The following is a 17,397-nucleotide window of genomic DNA, read 5'->3' as shown; positions in this document are numbered from 1 at the left end:
AAACGATCATTTGTCTCCGTTTTAACGGGATGGGCGTTGAGCGACCAAATTGGTTTTTTATTCTTCGTTCTTTTATCCCATGCGAATCCACGTTGCGCAGACTCGAGGCAGCCGAGCTTGATAAATAAGTTCATTTCCTCTTCGACGAGAGTGCAGTCACAATGAAAAATCCACAAAGCACCTACTATCCCCCATTTCTACTAATACACCGAGATGAATTGCGTGCAGAGAACCGAGATTTCTTTACGCGCGCTACCCCAAGTTTGGAATACTCTCTCTCTCTCTGTACACACGTCATCTCTACAGAACGAAGTCAATCGGTAGAGAAGAAAAAACAAGACTCATGGCCGTATATACGTATTTTTATTTTTAACAAAAATTAGATCCAAACAAATAAAAATATATTGTCATTCAATTTTTATATGTCGCATTAAAAAAAACGAGCGTATGTAAAAAAATTATTCTAAATACTAAATATCAGTGATTATAAAATGATAAAACTTATGCGACATTTGTGCGTGGCTTGAACATCTTCGTATATAGCCATTTAAAATTTGTGACACCTAAACTTAGAAGTTCAAACTAAATATAGAAAAAAATTACTTCGTCTTATGTTGATAGAAAACTTGTAGAATGCCTTTAGAACAACGAAATAGAATTCTTATTTCAATTTTTTAAACTAAAATCTGTGTAGAAATTTTTTTTATTGAATTAGGTTAATTCGTTAATTAGTTGCAGAAAAAACAAAATATTAAGGACGTCTACGAGAAAATTGAAAAATTCAAGGTCGCTTAGAACTTAAAAATAAAAAATGAAATAACGCGAAATTAGGGGTCCCTTAAAATGTTGACCTCTACTGTACTTGGTGAACGCCGTTTTCCGGCTTCCGCGCGAGCCTCGCCTAAGCTCCAGGAGCGCGGGCACACGTGGGCGGACTTGTGACATCTTTCCCTGCGTAGGTCGGGTCGAGTCTCGTAAATGTGTAATCCCCTCGAATGCGCTTACGCCATGATCTCTCGATGGAGAAAGAAAACGTAAATGTGCGAGCTAACTGAGCGACAATTTCTCTCTCTCTCTCTCTCTCTCTCTCTCTCTCTCTCTCTCTGCCTCTTACGCGAAATAAGTCTCCTGGCTTTCCGCTCCGTCACGCGAACGCCTCTCGAGTATCGATCCGAGTTGCGCGCGCGCGGCATTAATCTCGCCGAGGGCGAAATTCTAATCAAGGCGACATCGGGCCAACGAACCGATATGCGGCAAATTGACAAGTGGTACCCGTTGAATTGTCGTGAGCGTCTGAATGGCAGCCCCCTCGGAGGTGGCGCTGCCAGGGAGCGATCGAGACCGGAGTATCCGAGCGGAACGCGCACGCGAGAGCGTCACGCGCGCCATAAAACCAGCGACACACGATCCCGCGCAACGTCCGTTGACGCAACGAGGCAAGGTCGTTAACACGCCACGGCTTTTTACCGGGCGACGACGCACGTGTGCGCGGCCCAACGATAGAGTCCGACCGAGTCGATTCCTGGAAATTTGACGACCGAGTCACCTGGATACGACACGCGCGCGTTCTTCGATTTGCGAATACATACTGGAAAAACAGAGAGAGTGCACGTGTTTCCCTGAGAAAGTCGCGTTGGTATTCGGTGCGTGTTTTATTTTCATTGCCGCGATTGCATATCGCCTGGGAATTGCCATCGAGCGCCAAACTTCATAATTAGGACGTGATGAATATCACTGAGAGGACTTCAATGGAAGTTGTTCTTCAGGGTATACGGACTAAGCTAATAATAAAGAAAATATAAAAAAAAAAACTAAAAATTTTCCACAAGTTTGCCCTATAATATGCTTGTTTGTGAAAAGCACGTGCGTCGTCACGGGCAAGCGCGGTGGAGCGCAAACACCTCACCCTCGGAGGTGGTTACGTTGATATAGTGCGAAGACTACGATCCCATCGCTCCGAAGAACTAAATTTATTCTGCCTTAATCAATTGTGTTTCGCGCAACTTTCCATCTCATCTAGATCGTTCACCTTCGAGCTTGCTATTCGTTTCATTTGTGTAGCGGTATAAGAATCGAATTGCGTGCCCATTAGATTTTAAGGACAAATAGTCTTTTCTATTTTTTATATAATCGTAAAGTTCACGATGACTCGTCCTATACCACTGCAATCGAATAAGTATCTTATCATTCATTAATTTATCGAGTTGCAGGCTAAATCTCTTGGATTATCTTTCGATAAGAAGATAATAATCGGCTTTACCTGGTACTCGCAGAATAATCCTATTTCAATGAACGTTAGGTAACATAATTACGCTCCCGTCCATACTTCAAAGTCGGGCTTCACGCCACGCACCAAACACGTGACAGTTCAAGTATCCAGGATGGATTTCGAAGCCAGTGTACCCCTTTCAAATTACTTTCGTATGCGTTAACTTTTTCTCTTTCTACGTCTCGCATTGATCTAATCTATTTTCGGCGAATAAGTGCTCGGAGCGTGGAGTATTATTTTGAGATAGATAAGATAAAATATGATCAACAGTGGCAAATGAATTTATAATGCAGTCTGGCAAATGAAATGAAATTAGCGGGATAACTGGAATTGCGTGACAAGCGTCATTGTGATTTAATACACTCTTATAAAGCATCAGCCTTCTGTTTGATATTTTAATTGGGTTGAGGAATTTTTATCGAAATCACGAGCTTTACTGCTTCGTCTTGAACAGCCTCCAATCTATTTCATAATTCTTAACATTTCATTAATTTCAGTGTCCGACGGTATTATGCTATCCACAATTTTCAAATAGTCACCGATCGGACAAAATTCTTTGTTGCTCAATTTCAACGCCGACAAATTTCCAGCGCCGTTCCAAAAGAGGAGCTACAAACAATACGAGTGACATTTCACTTTTATAATTTACTTAAATGTTCCAAGCCAATCATTGCCATACTCACTCTGACGTAAACTTTGTCTTCGAGATCTCTCAATTGTTCAAATATCAAAGCACTTCCAAAGTGTATGTATTTCAATTCATTGATGTTGAGTGCCTTAACGAACATCGATATATTTGCCTCGTGAGCACTGTACAAGTATAACTTTTTCGGGTTAACGATCATTCGTTCATGATTCATATTTTCAGTGAAAGCTTTGGCGAGCGGTCCAACCCCGATTCTCTTCATTTTTGGCGTAGCGATCATTGCGTCCCTCAGAATTTCTCCTGCTTCCAAAAATTTCTCTCGCACTTCCGGCGTGTACCAGTCAGGCAACGGCATGTTCATGAACTCCTGCAATTTCATTGTTTTTAATTTCCAATCGATATTTCTCACGAGACGAATATTAATGAAAGAGTTACGTTCGCAATTAGAATGTCGAATGTTGAGTGCGTCGTCCAAAAAGAATCAATATTTTTTATAATCGTTCTCTCTTCTACAAACTTAAAAAAATCAGAGAACTTTGCCAGTCTCCTTTTGAACTGATCAGAGTCAAGTGCTCGGGTCATATGCTTTCTAAACCTGTCGTTCATTCATACAACGTCTGGTAAATGCGATCGGCTGCGCGCAGCGCGAGATGAAAAAGCTCTTACGTGGAAGTTTTGTAACTTTCTAAAAGAACGTCCGACTCGAAGGGGACTTGTTCATAAGGTATTGGGGACCACTTCAAGCGAGGATTCCATATTTCAGAATCCGAAGGAGGATAAAGCCCAGCGAGCACCAATTGAAGTGACATTTGCGTACGAGCTGACGTACTCGAATAAGTGTACACATCTTTGGATTTGTAGCTAGTTCCGAGATAATCGTCGTATCGTTTTCTCAGGAATCTTCCAAATTCGTATTCTTGCTGCTTCCCCTTCTGTATTATCGAATTTGCAATCGTGTCGTATAATAATACAGAAAGAACTTTCTCAGTGAACTCACGTTGGTCAGCTGTCCGAGACCCAACGGCGCGTACATTTCAGCCAGCGTGTAGTTATTAGTATTTATCTCGACATTGTTGGGAGTTCGAGCTCCATGTCTGAAAAGCTGTAGAGCAAGAAAGAGCTAAACCTGTTGTTCAACGATATTTACAACGTGTCCGCTCAAATATGAAAGTGTGCTCGATGAAAACAAAAAAATTATTAGTGAATTGAAATGATTTCTGCAAAATTCTCGGCTCAATGTAAAAGTAGGAAATATTCAAAAAAATAGAGTTTTAGCTTACCACTTGAACCAATTCTAATTTCAAGTATCTACTATTGTCAATCGCATCAGCAATTATTATAGACGACAAACCAGATACCAGTAGAATCACTATTGACTTCATTCTATTGAATCAATTAATTAGTTAAAAAAAAAAAGAAAAAAATGTTCAGATCGTCCACTCAGAAAGCAGCGGTGGAATACTCAAATCAAGCACTAACATTGTTGTGCAGTTCTGCGTATTTTTGCGGCTCTCTCTTGATGCGAAACAAAATTTACGATGAGGTTTCAGGATTTATACGTTTATTTAAATGATAAGACCAATTCTGGAAATATACTAGCTATAAAGAGATTAAAAAAGCTCTTGAAAATACCAGACTTAAATAATTGTTACAGATGCTTCGAAACAAACAAACTCTGTTTATAACACATCCAGTTTATTTTCATATTCAGACTACTTTGATCTAATTACTGAAATTTCGTAACCGTTTGTTTAATTTAACCGATAGATTAATCTTGAAGCATTTAAAATTCGAAATATTTTTGCCTTTCTATAGAGAATACGTATCGGTAAAAAGCGCTGAATATCAGCGTTCACTCATTGGCTTTCGTCACTTGATCGTCTTTGAAGAAAATTTTTCTGATTTTCTTGGCACTTAGATCAGCCAACATGTCATCAATTTCTTCATTTGACGGCATTACGTCTTCCACGATCTTCAAGTAATCTTCGATTGGGCAGAATTTCTCGTGGCTAGCCAGCTTCAATGTCGTCAATGAGCCGGACCCATTCCAACCAAGCAGCTACAAATATTCGGAGCCGTCAGCATAATCAACATTCTAAATATTTTCATCGAGCGTCTTTTTACTCACTCTCACGTAAACTCGATTTTTCTTATTCCTCAACTTTTCGAGTATCACTGCACTTCCAAATGACGGATATCGAAACTCATTGACGCGGTGTGCTCTCGTGAACATGCCTATATTCGTGTTATGGCCTGCGTACAGATAGATTTTTCTTGGATTATTGACATTTTCCTCCAAGTTCATGTTTTGTACGAAAGTTTTGATGAGCGGTCCAGGACCCGATTTCCTCAGTTCCGGCGTAGCAACGTAAGCGTCCCGTATGATATCATCTACATCCAAAAATTGTTGCTTCACTTCCCAGGTATACCAATCGGGAACGGATAGATTCATGTGTTCCTACGATGCAATCACTTTAAAAAATATGTTTACTTTCACGCAAGACGCTCGGATGAATTGGTACTCACATTGGCAGTTAGAACGTCGAACGTTGAATCGATAATCGCGCGAAGATCGTTATCTCTTACGTTCGTTTTTTCTTTTACGGACTTGATGAAGTCGGAAAAGCTGGCGAGTCTTCTTTGGAATTCCTTGGACTTAAGCGCTCGCTTCCTGAGCCTCTTAAACCTGTTTTTAGCGAGGCGCCGTTTCGTTAAAATGTCATTCGAATTCGCGTTACACCAAGATGCTTAATAATAATGATGTTTATACTTGGAGCTTTTGTGGCTTTCGAGGAGGATATTCAGCTTTTTCGGAGCGGTCACATACGGTATAGGAGACCAGTTCAACTTTGGATTCCACGCTGCAGAATCTTTCAGTGGATATAATCCAGCGAGCACGAGCTGGAGTGACATTTGCGTGCGATCCGCCGTACTCGCGAAAGCGTAAACGTCTTTGGGCTTGTAGTGTGGTCCCAGGAAGCTGTTGTATCGAGATCTCAAAAATTGACCAAACTGATATTCTTGCTGTTTGCCCTTCTGCGTCGTTTGTTTCGAAAATTAATTGGTACAAATGTATTGATCTTGAAAAATTTATATATCAAATTGAGATCGATCCGAAGAATAAGAATTGCGGAATTTCTGTTATACCTACAGTGGTCAATTGACCGAGGCCGAAAGACTCGTACGACGACTGTGGGGTGAAATTGTAAACATCTATTTCAGATTTTTTAGGAGTTCGAGCTCCGTGTCTAAAAAGCTGTATAATAACGTCAAATAAAAATAGCGTTTAGTCGTTTGGCTTTGAAAACAGAAAACGTGGAAATAACTAAGAATACGAAAAATCCACTTACCACTTGTACAAGTTCTAGTTTCAAGTCTTCGTTGTCAAAGTTCGATTCGGCAATCGTCATAGAAGTGCAGTAAGACATGAGTGAAATTAATACAGTGAACTTCATGATGTTGAGTTAGTCGATGAATTATGAATAAAAAGAAGAGCAAATGAAATGAAATATAGCTTGATCCAGGAAATAGTCTGGTTGTAAATTACGCCTCGCGTCTACGAGATTACCGAGCAGTGTGTGTTCCTTACACACGCCGGCTCTTTATATTATCCGGCAGATGGGTCTTCGTACTTCATCAATAGAGTCTTAACATGCATTGAGTATTGCCAAAGGCGCGCAGTTAACAGTTGCTTCTGCGAACGCAACGTCTGTTTGCTCTTCGTGACGTTCAAAGAACAAAGCAATGCCCGACGGCCACTGGCTATAACGGAGTTTCAACGCATCGCCCGTTTGGTGAATGCAGTTCCTAAGTGGATTGTTAGCCGCAAAGTCGTCGAGGTCAACTGGTTTTCAATCGTGCTAACACAATCCCGTTACTTTCGGAGTAGTGAAAAATTTGCAAAATCTTATTTATATCAATGTATATTTTGCAGAAAAGTTATCATTTCAGTTGAAAAGAGATGACGAGCCGCCAATTCAGTCATTAGAATTTCATGCTCCGTGCAAATACTTCGTTTTTGCTATTCGATAAAATTTTTGCTGTCGCCTGGCAAAAACACGTGTATTTCAGCTAGAAGGTCGAGTTCCGCGTCGAGAAAGCCGTATAACAATATCCCACCGTACTTACAACTTTTGCATGTTCTTATTTTTTAATTATCATTATTAAGATTCGCTTGAGCGATTCTCGGAGAAGAAATACATAACGAGCTAATTAACAGGCGGAATGAGATTCACGGTATTAAATAGGTGAACAATCGTGCAAATAGTGAAGAATTTATGTAACGCAACTCTTAATATTTTGAATGCAAGCTAATTGTGATTTTAAAACTTTTCGCCTAATAATTCATGAAAAAAGATAAATTTGTCATCCCGGAAAACTCAACGTACGTCGCAAAAATGTTGTCATCTATTGCATGGTTAAAAATGACCATGTCTACAATGTCTAAAGCAATTCAATAGAAATATCACGACTAATAGAAATTATTGGTATTGATCTTTCGGTCGAACAAGCGATGACTTGGAAGCGCTTTAGCCGCAGCGAGCTCGCGATTTGAACGTTAATACGTGCATTGCGTCGATGCCTCATTTACATCGAAGCGGTTGCCTTGAACGCGACTCGCGGCATCGCTGGGGTGCGACGAAGCGAGAGATGAGCACGCAAGTTTATATCTATCGTACGGCCACGTAGGAGTCGAGGCGCGCGACTCAAGCCATTCGGAGACGTTAGTTCGATTGCGCCCGGCAGTGTGCCGGCGGGGCTTCGTTCTCGGATTTGCGCTCTGCCTATTTGTTTGTTCAATTACGGCCGAAATGCACTCGGAGGCGCCTGAAAAGAAGCAAATCTCGGAATTGACGATGGGCATTCGTTTGCCTCTCGGCCGAGCGACGCTAACGAAGCAGAGGTCGGAGCTTCCACGGCACCCCGCGCATGTACTCGTATATATATCCTCCCAGCCTGCATCGATCCTCCACTCCCGCTGCTATACAAATTGCTCGTGAGTGCGCGCGCGTTGTTCGCCCTTGAAATGGAAAGTGCTCTCGGGCAAGAGCAAGGAGCCGCCAGCTCCAGCGCCTTCTCTCTTTAAACTCGCTGCTGTTTCTCCGCGGACCGATGCCTCGTGCCTGTAACGCGCACGTCGAATGTGGGCGTTGACCGACGCGCGCGCGCGTATAATGACAAATGCGCTGGGCTCATAAGCCACTTGAAATATCGTAGAGTAGGCTCCTGATTCGTTTGCCACTCCTGCCAACCAGGAATTCGTCGAGAAGTTCGTCGGTTTCTTTTTCCGAGGGCAACATCGCCTCGGTTATTCTCAAATAATCTTCGACTGGACAAAATTCCGAGTGGTCTTCGAGCTTCAAGCTCCGTATACGGTCTATCCCGTCCCAAGCAAGCAGCTGAATAAACGATAAACGCTCGTCACCGTCAGTCCAAATATTTCGGAAAAGACATTGTCCCTAATTACTCACCCTCACGTACGTTTGATTCTTGGGATCGTGAAATTTTTCCAATATTACGGCACTGCCAAAAGGAGGAATCCGAAATGGTTGTAGACCGTGTGCTCTAGCGAACAGATGTAAATTGACGTCGTGACCAGCGTATAAGTACATCTTTTTCGGCTTTTCATTCTTCCCATTCAAATTCAAATTCCCGATAAATGTTTTCACGAGAGAACCAGCGCCAAGCTTTTGCATTTCTTTCGTTCCTGTAATCAGGGTATCCAACGCCAATTCTACTAGTTCTTCAAGATGTTCCCTCACGTCGGGTGTATACCATTTCGCCAGCGGTAGCTTCATGTGCTCCTAAAATAGATTCCAAGTTTTACGATAAATGCAATGCCATAAAGTACCGCGGACTGTGTTCGTTTCGCTCACATTTGCAACTAGAACGTCGTACGCTAAAGCTATATGTAGCAATGAACTGCTACAATTCTTAATTACTTCTTTCTGCTTCACGAAGTTGATGAGGTTCGAGTGAGTGGCGAGGTGACTTCTAATTTCACGAGACTTCAAGTTTTGCAAAACAGTCCTCAGAAACCTACGACCAGGAAGAAGAACCATGTATTCCGAAAGCGAATAATCGTTAAAATTAGTACACCCTTGTATTCGATTGGTCGCACGACACCTACTTCGGGTGTCTGAAACTTCCCAGAAATGTGTCCAAGTTCTTAGGCGTGTATATATAAGGTACGCGAGACCATTTCAACTGAGCATTCCAATTAGCAGGTTGAACTGGCGGATAAAGTCCGTTGAGAACATATTCGAGTGACGCTTTGACGCGTGACACATCACTTGCGTAAGCGTAAAGGTCTTCGGACTTGTATCTGGCTGACAAGTAATCGTTATACCTGTATCTCAAAAACGAACCAAATTTATATTCTTGTTCTTTGCCTTCCTGAAATCTCGAATTCAGATTAAGCATACAATGCCGATGTAATTACGCGGGAAAGGAAGATTCTTGCACTCACGTTCGTTAACTCCCCAATACCATAAGATTCGTATGCGGAGGTGTCCGCGATCTTGCAGAAGCCGATGCTCGATAGGATAGGTGTTCGAGCTCCATGCCTGAAAAGCTATGAAAGAGGAAATACGACCGATAGTATGAAATTTATTACGTTATTTTTGAACCAACGATTGTGTTTCAGGCAGAGCATCTATTTATGAAGAGAATCACGTATAAATATTAAATAACATACAACCTACCACTTGCACAACATCCAATTTTAATTTTTGAACGTCTAAAGTCGCATCTACGTGTGTAGTATAAATGTAATAACAAATTAGAACTAATTTTGAGAATTGCACTGTGTTAATCATCTCGAGTGTGAGAATGCAATAAAACTCCTTGAAAGTTGCTGTTGCTCTCGATCTCGGGTGCTGACTAATAAACCGGGTGTGAGACTATAGACGCTACGGCACACTACCGTTTACGTTTAAACAGATAAGACGTATTCTGTTGCGTTGGTGATGATGTCGCGTAGATATAAATAGCAAAGTCGATAACATAATTCGGAATGTGACTCGACGATTTAATCACCTGTGTATCGATGATAATGCGTACAACTGAAATTATTCGATCTGTTTGATCTGGAAAAAATGATTGATTAATTTGCGTCTGAAAAATTTACATTTTTTTTCTATAAATAGGCCACATAGTGGTAATATACAAATTACTTGTCAATCACTAAAAAAATTAAGACTCCACGATATCACGAAATAAGTATTATAAAGTGAATGTAATTTGCACTACAAATCAAATAAATAACCAAAGAAATCTACAGGCGAAGGAATTTTAGAGTTGAAGACACTTCTGGAAAGATTGCGTAATTCATCGAAGAGGTGCGGCGGTCTGTTAACACTGGTGAAAAACACATCTCGAATCTCCTTAGGACTTTGAATTCCTATCATGGCATCCATTTCCTCTGCGGATGGTATGACTGGCTTGACAATGTTTAAGTAATCAGCAATGGGGCTGCACGTTTTCCCGTTGCCGAGCTTCAAAGCTTGCAAATTACCAAGGCCATCCCAAGATAAAACCTAGAAACTCATTGTGCGTCAATATTTTTCGCACAAACAAACCGCATTTATCGTTTTACGCACTCTCACGTGAACATGGCTTTTGGAATCGTGCAGCTTCTCGAAAATCACCGCACTCCCGAACAACGGATAGCGCAATTCCGTTATGCCGAGAGACCTCGTGAACATGGCTACGTTCATGTCGTGGCCTCCGTACAAATAAATTTTCCGAGGTCTTTCTATTGTTCCATTTAGATTCATATTTTCTACGAAGGTTTTGATCAACGAGCCAATTCCCAATCTCTTTGTCTCCGTTGTCGCTGTCGTCGAATCCCATACGAACGCCGCGAATTCCATAAACGTTTGCCTGACTTCAGTCGTATACCAAATTGGTAGAGGTAGTTTCATGTACTCCTGGATAGTGATAACCATTCGTTAATTTATTATTTCTTTTTTGTAATGACGCTTGGCGAAAGTGTCAGTATACTCACGTTAGAAATTAAGTTATCGAATATCATTATTGTATTCATCAGAGATTTTATACCATTCGTACTTTTTGCCACGAAGTCGAGGAATTCGGAATAATTGGCAATTTCAGCTAGAAATTTTTCTGATAGTATTATTTTTAAGTACGACTTCAAAAACCTACACGAACAGAAAAGTAAAATTCATTTAAACTGTTTGAACATTAAAACGTCAATTTGCAAGTCGATTTATTCCGTTGTTAGTACTTGACATTCTTGCAAGCTGAAAGTAGAATATCCCATTTCTCCGGTGCATAAGAATACGGTATAGGACTCCAGTTCAAAAGAGGGTGCCATCTAGCGAATCTATCTGGTGGATAGAGGCCGGCTAGTAATAACTGTAGCGACATTTTTGTGCGGGCAGTGTCGCTCGCGTATCCGTAAACATCCTTTAATTCATCAGTAGAATTCAAGAAATTCGCGTAGCGCGTCCGCAAAAATTTACCAAAACTGTATTCTTGTAGCTTGCCTTCCTGAAATTGTACGCGAAAATTGTTGATACCATACGCGTAGATTTTTATCGAAATGTTTGCTTTTAACCTTCGTCAATTCTCCGAAGCCGGGAGGTTCATACACTGAATAATCTGTGCTATTCAAAATCTTTATTCCTTTTGCAATGGGAGTCCTAGCTCCGTGTCTAAAAAGCTTTCGTGAATATTCGTTGTACCATCTTGAAAGCGATGCTTTATAATAATCTTTTTTATCAATTTTTACTTACTACTTGTATCTGCTCCACTTTGAAGTCATCACAGTTTTCATCTGCTGTCGAGGACAATAAAAATGTACAGACGTACGATATGATAACTAATTTCATTTTGCACAGAATGAAAATAAGTTCAAGTAGACTATGGCATTGGTAGGATAAAGAACGAGATTATAAATACGACCTTAGAGAAAATTGTTCAAATAAACGTCCAGCTGTAATATTGTTACTTCAAGACTTATTGATACGATGAAAGATAAGGCTGCTTTTTTTTAACCGACTTTTAATGGAGGACTCAACAATGTAGAGTTACTCAGATTACTCAAGTGAGATTTTGAAGTTGAAAAAAACAATAAATCCGTCCTTTAGTGTTAAAAAATCTGTCTTACAAAAATTTCTATGGCATATGAATTTGTAATCGCAATTAAACTCAAAATACATAAATTAACAATGTCTCAATAAAAGGTGCATTTGTTAGAGAAATTTGATGTAGTACGACAAATATTTTATATCTATTCTTATCAATGTCTTTTTTAATCAGTCGTATTTTCTATTATACCAATAGCATACGTGCAACGGAAAAACAGGAACGAGAATGATGAAAATGTCCTTTTCTTCTGTACATTAAATTTATTAGTGTAAATTTATCAATAACACTAAAAGCTCAAGAAGAAACGCTGAACGTGTCGGTGTTCAACAGTTTCTCCAATTCTGCCGATCCCTTCATTTGGTATAAACATCGTGACTCTTCAACAGTGGGTAACGAACTGTGAAGGAGTTTTAAGTACAGATGCATAGGGCAATATTCGAAACCGTACAGTTTGATTGGAATTTCTTCTCCCGATCCAGTCATATAGAACATCTGAAATAAATATATTATTTATTCGGACAATTATTTTAATAATTGACAATGGCGTCCATTATTGGCTAGTCGCTGCAATAAGAAGACCAGCAGGAAAACATCTTACCCGAACGAACAATTTATTATCGTTGTCTCGTAATTTCTCCAGAACGAGTGCCGAACCGAAAGCAGGTGACTGTTCAAGTGTGATATCATGGGCTTTAGCTAGCGCGTAGATGGTAAACTCGTGACCACTGAACAAATAGATTTTTCGTGGATTAGGTTTGTTAGTATTGATGTTGAGGTTCTTAAGCCATTTTTTAGCCATATGTCCACCGTTCATTCTGATCAGATTTGGCGTGTAGGACAAAGTGTCCAAGTATAAAAGAGCCGCCTTGCTTATTCTTTGATGAAGCTCGGTCGAATACCAACTTGGCAGTTCTACTCCTGTGAAGTTCTGCAATTTCATTAAAATTTAGTCAGTTGCGGTATCTCGCAGCAATAAACTGTTAGTGCAATCATTTAACATTATTTACCAGATAGTTTAAGAAATTGTTCATGAAGAATAGTTGTGCCAAGTTGAACTGCTGGTCGGGATAGATTCTGCACAAGAACGCAAAAATGTCACTGTATTCCATCACGCGCATCTTCATTTCTCTTGAATTCATCAGATAATCGTAAGTTTGTTGATACCTGGAAATCGTTTCCAATATTAGATACTCATTTCCTCCTCAATTAACAAAACGAGTCCTTGATAAATGTAAATTATATTTGTTGACACCGAAAACGAAATTTCGTTTAAATTAATCCGAATGAAAATCAGCATGAATAACGTCGAAAATTTGACAGGTAAAACGCAATAAATCTACGTGATTCAGATGAACACAGTTTGAATCATTCGCTTATGTAAATTGATGTACCATGAAGATTTCATCAGGAATAAGTCGTACGGAGACACAAGTCGGTGATGTAATTTACAAAAATTATTGCCACGAGCAAGGTAATTTAAGTAAATTATTTGATGTAAAAAGTGAACACTTACTTGTGGCATTGACCAGAGTTGAAAAGAATATCAAACTTAATAGGCACAAAGTTAATGGGTATAGGCTGCCAGTCGAGTTGTTCATTCCATTTGAGCTCGCCCTCGGGTGGATAAAGCGAAGCGAGAACTAGTGCCAATGACGATTTCGTTCGATCGAATGGTGAACTGATTGCGTAAACGTCTTCGGGCCGATAATCGCCAAGGAAATCCCCATATTTCTCACGCAGTATTTGGCCAAGCCGATACTCTTGTTGCTTGCCGACCTGTTGGAAGAGCAAATTAAATGTCAAGCTTATAAATCGCAGTTTTTTTCGTCACCTGTTCGCGGAGCTTTTCTCCTTTGCGCGAAAATCGCGGCGCGGAACGTAAACCCAAGGCTTTGCTCTTGAGATTTCGAAAAAAAATCGTATTTTTCTTATTTCATACCTGCAAGCTTGCGTTCGAGAATTTTCCCGCGTGTGCCATGAATGGCAATTCGAGCGAGTTATATTACTTCTTATATACCGTATTTCGTTTATCGTAAAAGGAAGTTTTATCGCGCAGACATTTACATCAGCTAACGCATTTCGCGCCGTTGAATTTCGTGTTCTGCATCGAGATTACTTTACCTTCATCGTTGTTCCGACATCTGCGATATTTCGAATAAAGTCAAGCGAAAGCTCGGAGTAAGCACTCCTTTCTTTTCCAGGGACAACGATTTGCCGCGTGAACGTCGATCGATTTTGAGTCGAATCGATCGCCCTGCTGATCGCATCCACGCCAAGTAGCAACGAGTATCGCCGGGCATCGCGGAGGAGCGTACAAGAAAGATCTCGCGATATAGCGTGTTTCTGTCTCTCTTCCTCTCTGTTATTTTCTTTTTTCTCACGTGTGCCTCGTGTCGTAAGAGACGTTTTTTTTTTTATGTATGTAGCTCTCATTCGACGTGCTCGCGCGCCAACGGCACGCTCACCTGCGCGTTTCACCATTGAGCATAATGAGTCGCGCGTCGACGCGGGCATTACAAAGGAAATCCTTAAATTATACGCTCGCGCCGCTGCTGCGTGACATTGATCCACGCGACACGGCAATGAATCTTTAATAACACGCTGTATTAGCGATCCTTGATTGACCTATTAGAATTTGTGATTTTATCGTGCTAGCCAGGTGTGTGCATAATTGGAGCATCGTCATCGTCGGTATTTCCCTCCTCTGCATTACGTACGTTTGTTAATTGAGAGTATCCCCAAGGTCCTGCTAAGGATTGGTTTGAGTCGGGAATGAACTTAGCCTCGTCCTCCTGGGGCGTTCGTTCTCCGTGCCTGAATAACTGCAAACAAACGGACATTATCAGCGGGCAATGCTGGCTAATGAAAGCGATTTACACGCGAATATTTTTCTAATTTGCGTCGGTCAGATAAGTTTAAGATTGCAGTTGACGTAAAAAAAGTATTTTCTTTATTCTTCATTGTGTCGCCTAGTTCGTTTTTTATTATAACTTCTTTAAAAGAATGTCGTTGTCTATGGTAATCAACTTTCAGGAAAAAATTCATAAAATACTTTTTTAATTGTTTCAACAGACCCGTGATGTTAGGCATACATACATACATACGTGCATGCATACACCAATTTTTTAAGTTTCAGTTAAAATAAAGTGATAAGCTATTTGTTTTCTCGTTTCATCTCAATGTTCGAAGGTTCGTTTTGTTTCTTAAACACTTATTATATCACGTATTTCTAAAAGATTCTATCGATAGTTTACCACGAGAAATAAATTTTTCTATTCTTCGTCGTGAAATGGTTAAATTCTAGATAAATGTTTAAGAAACAAAATGACCCTCCGCGTATTTAAATAAAAAACGAAAAGTCTTATTGCTTTAATACGCGCAGTTTTCTTTTAGTTAATAAATATATATACATGTCTCGCACTACAAATTCATCCAAACTTTTTTTCTTACTTTTTAAATCACACCTCTAAAATATTGTAACTTTTTCTATTGTACATTGAAAAAATATAATATTCATTTTTTTTTCTAAAAAGTCGATATCCTTAACTTAGAGTTGCATTTTTTATCGCTAAAGTATTCATAAAGATGATACCGGTTACCTTGAATAGAACACGATAGTAAATTTTATTATCTTTCCGGTCGTTCACACATCGGTATGATTTTCACTAATTTTTAGTTCATAATTATTTCCATGCCGTTTCCTTGTGAGACCTTGATTTCACTTATGAATTATTATGAATTATTGATTTCACTTAAAATTTATATTTCAAGTGTTATTTATTGATTTGGTAAGAAATAATGTTCATAATGCATTTGTCCGTCAATAATCATCAATTTCACCTACTTCGTGCACAACGTATTAATTTTCATTTCGTAAAACAAACTGTTGGCATCACTCGTGCTAATTTTTTTTTTCGTCGATAAAAATGTTCTGTACATCTCTGTTTTAAAATGCAATAGTTCTTAATATACACAACGTTCCCCAATCTTTTTAAATTAGCAAATAACGCTTGCGTTCATCCCGTTTATCAAGCAGTAAAATCAACCGGTGCCAGCAATAAAACGAAAAAAAGTGCGGCTCCGTGATCTTCGAATGGTTTGGAAACAAAAAAAAAAAGATAGAAACGTTCATACGTGTAGTGTCTTGCCGATGCAAAGACTACCTTAGAAAGTAAACATCTGTGTTGCAGCCTCCTTCAATCATGGAATTGGATTTTCCAACTTTCTTCAGTAAAGTCACTCCCAATCCCAATCACCTTGAAAATATAAAACGTCTCACAAAGTACATACTCTTCCTTTATGAAATTCGGCGACATTTACAACCAATAAGTAATCACCAAAACCCATAATATATACCACTAATTAGATGAATAAACCCTGTAATTACTTACTTTTTGAATGTGCGGTTACACGTTGACAATTTCATAATCTCTACAAATTTTCGTACTTTCCATGTCATTACTTAACATTCTCACGTAATACGACAAAATTTGGTTTTTGTAGGAAAATATATATTTTGCATTTTTCAAGGTGGTCCGCGGGTCAGTTGTGATTTTACTGTAAGAAGTTGAAAAATCCAATCCTGCGATATTAAAGGATCTTATTAAAATATCCGTGTTTTCATTGCAACCTCAGAGCTGAAAACATCGTTGAAAAAATTGTTTAACTCTTATTTTGTATAGGGAGTATCGAAATTCTTGAAATTCATTGTGATTTTTTAAATTTCAACAAAATCATCACGAAATTCATGTATACGCGTCTTACTTGCTAAACAAATTTATTTCTCGAATTTCATCTTTAGTCATCGGATATGTTAACAAAATTATTAGCTTTCATTGCCAAACGTATCCATGTCACAAATTATTAATCGAAATGAAAAGTGATGAATTCATCAACAATCCAATTCTAGCTTGTCATCGTTTGTTTAAATTAGAAATCATTAGTTTTCGTGATCACTGGTCACGATTCAGTAATAATTTCAAATACACATATAAATTTCAAATATATTTTAAAAAAATAAAAACCAAGTACTCTTATCGCAATACAATTGTCCTTATGAGCCCATATTATTGCAGCAAGAGGAATTGATCTTGCGATTCCTTTCGCTGAAAGTGAAAGAATAAAAAAAAAGAAACTTTGTCCTTCATCGATACGTTACTTTGTGAGGCGGATGCGACGCTTGGCCCCATACTCACAACTTGCACGAGCTCGAGGCTCAGCTGGACCGTGGAAACACAGGTAGCGAGCTGTAGCGTCGTCGCCGTGCACAATAGCAGCGTCAGCTTCATCGCGTTCACACGTGCGCACAGCCCCGCGCACAGCCCCGCGCACAGTCGCGTCCGACGGCTCTCAGCCTCGCCAGAGTACT

The 17,397-nt window shown here is 39.6% G+C and overlaps 5 protein-coding genes across 5 annotated transcripts; all 5 read right to left on the bottom strand.

The window, feature by feature from the left end:
• Positions 1-2,655: 2,655 nt before the first annotated feature.
• LOC131664622 (venom acid phosphatase Acph-1-like) lies at positions 2,656-4,459 on the bottom strand. The gene is made up of 6 exons (XM_058935876.1): positions 4,196-4,459; positions 3,913-4,017; positions 3,582-3,847; positions 3,351-3,510; positions 2,953-3,282; positions 2,656-2,878 (listed from the first exon to the last, which is right to left on the bottom strand). The coding sequence occupies exons 1-6, from the start codon at positions 4,295-4,297 to the stop codon at positions 2,732-2,734; spliced, it is 1,110 nt and encodes a 369-aa protein (XP_058791859.1). The 5' UTR covers positions 4,298-4,459; the 3' UTR covers positions 2,656-2,731.
• Positions 4,460-4,468: 9 nt separating this feature from the next.
• LOC131664618 (venom acid phosphatase Acph-1-like) lies at positions 4,469-6,448 on the bottom strand. Its single transcript, XM_058935871.1, has 6 exons — positions 6,266-6,448; positions 6,067-6,171; positions 5,686-5,951; positions 5,442-5,601; positions 5,044-5,373; positions 4,469-4,974 (listed from the first exon to the last, which is right to left on the bottom strand). Exons 1-6 carry the CDS (start codon positions 6,368-6,370, stop codon positions 4,768-4,770), a joined length of 1,173 nt encoding a protein of 390 aa, XP_058791854.1. The 5' UTR covers positions 6,371-6,448; the 3' UTR covers positions 4,469-4,767.
• A 398-nt stretch (positions 6,449-6,846) lies between these two features.
• LOC131664673 (venom acid phosphatase Acph-1-like) lies at positions 6,847-9,570 on the bottom strand. Its single transcript, XM_058935976.1, has 6 exons — positions 9,532-9,570; positions 9,385-9,489; positions 9,046-9,311; positions 8,792-8,954; positions 8,387-8,719; positions 6,847-8,314 (listed from the first exon to the last, which is right to left on the bottom strand). The coding sequence occupies exons 1-6, from the start codon at positions 9,568-9,570 to the stop codon at positions 8,108-8,110; spliced, it is 1,113 nt and encodes a 370-aa protein (XP_058791959.1). The 3' UTR covers positions 6,847-8,107.
• Positions 9,571-10,162: 592 nt separating this feature from the next.
• Positions 10,163-11,770, bottom strand: LOC131664672 (venom acid phosphatase Acph-1-like). Its single transcript, XM_058935975.1, has 6 exons — positions 11,675-11,770; positions 11,497-11,601; positions 11,164-11,429; positions 10,924-11,077; positions 10,517-10,846; positions 10,163-10,453 (listed from the first exon to the last, which is right to left on the bottom strand). Exons 1-6 carry the CDS (start codon positions 11,768-11,770, stop codon positions 10,163-10,165), a joined length of 1,242 nt encoding a protein of 413 aa, XP_058791958.1.
• A 506-nt stretch (positions 11,771-12,276) lies between these two features.
• Positions 12,277-17,397, bottom strand: LOC131664621 (venom acid phosphatase Acph-1-like). The gene is made up of 6 exons (XM_058935875.1): positions 17,225-17,397; positions 14,747-14,851; positions 13,543-13,805; positions 13,037-13,193; positions 12,628-12,957; positions 12,277-12,521 (listed from the first exon to the last, which is right to left on the bottom strand). The coding sequence occupies exons 1-6, from the start codon at positions 17,315-17,317 to the stop codon at positions 12,324-12,326; spliced, it is 1,146 nt and encodes a 381-aa protein (XP_058791858.1). The 5' UTR covers positions 17,318-17,397; the 3' UTR covers positions 12,277-12,323.

This window comes from Phymastichus coffea, unplaced genomic scaffold (assembly GCF_024137745.1).
Source record: "Phymastichus coffea isolate CEN01 unplaced genomic scaffold, Cenicafe_Pcof_1.1 PCOF00044, whole genome shotgun sequence".
NCBI classification, from domain to species: domain Eukaryota; kingdom Metazoa; phylum Arthropoda; class Insecta; order Hymenoptera; family Eulophidae; genus Phymastichus; species Phymastichus coffea.
Note: the sequence above shows the minus strand (reverse complement) of the source record. Positions and strands in the feature narration are given on the sequence as shown.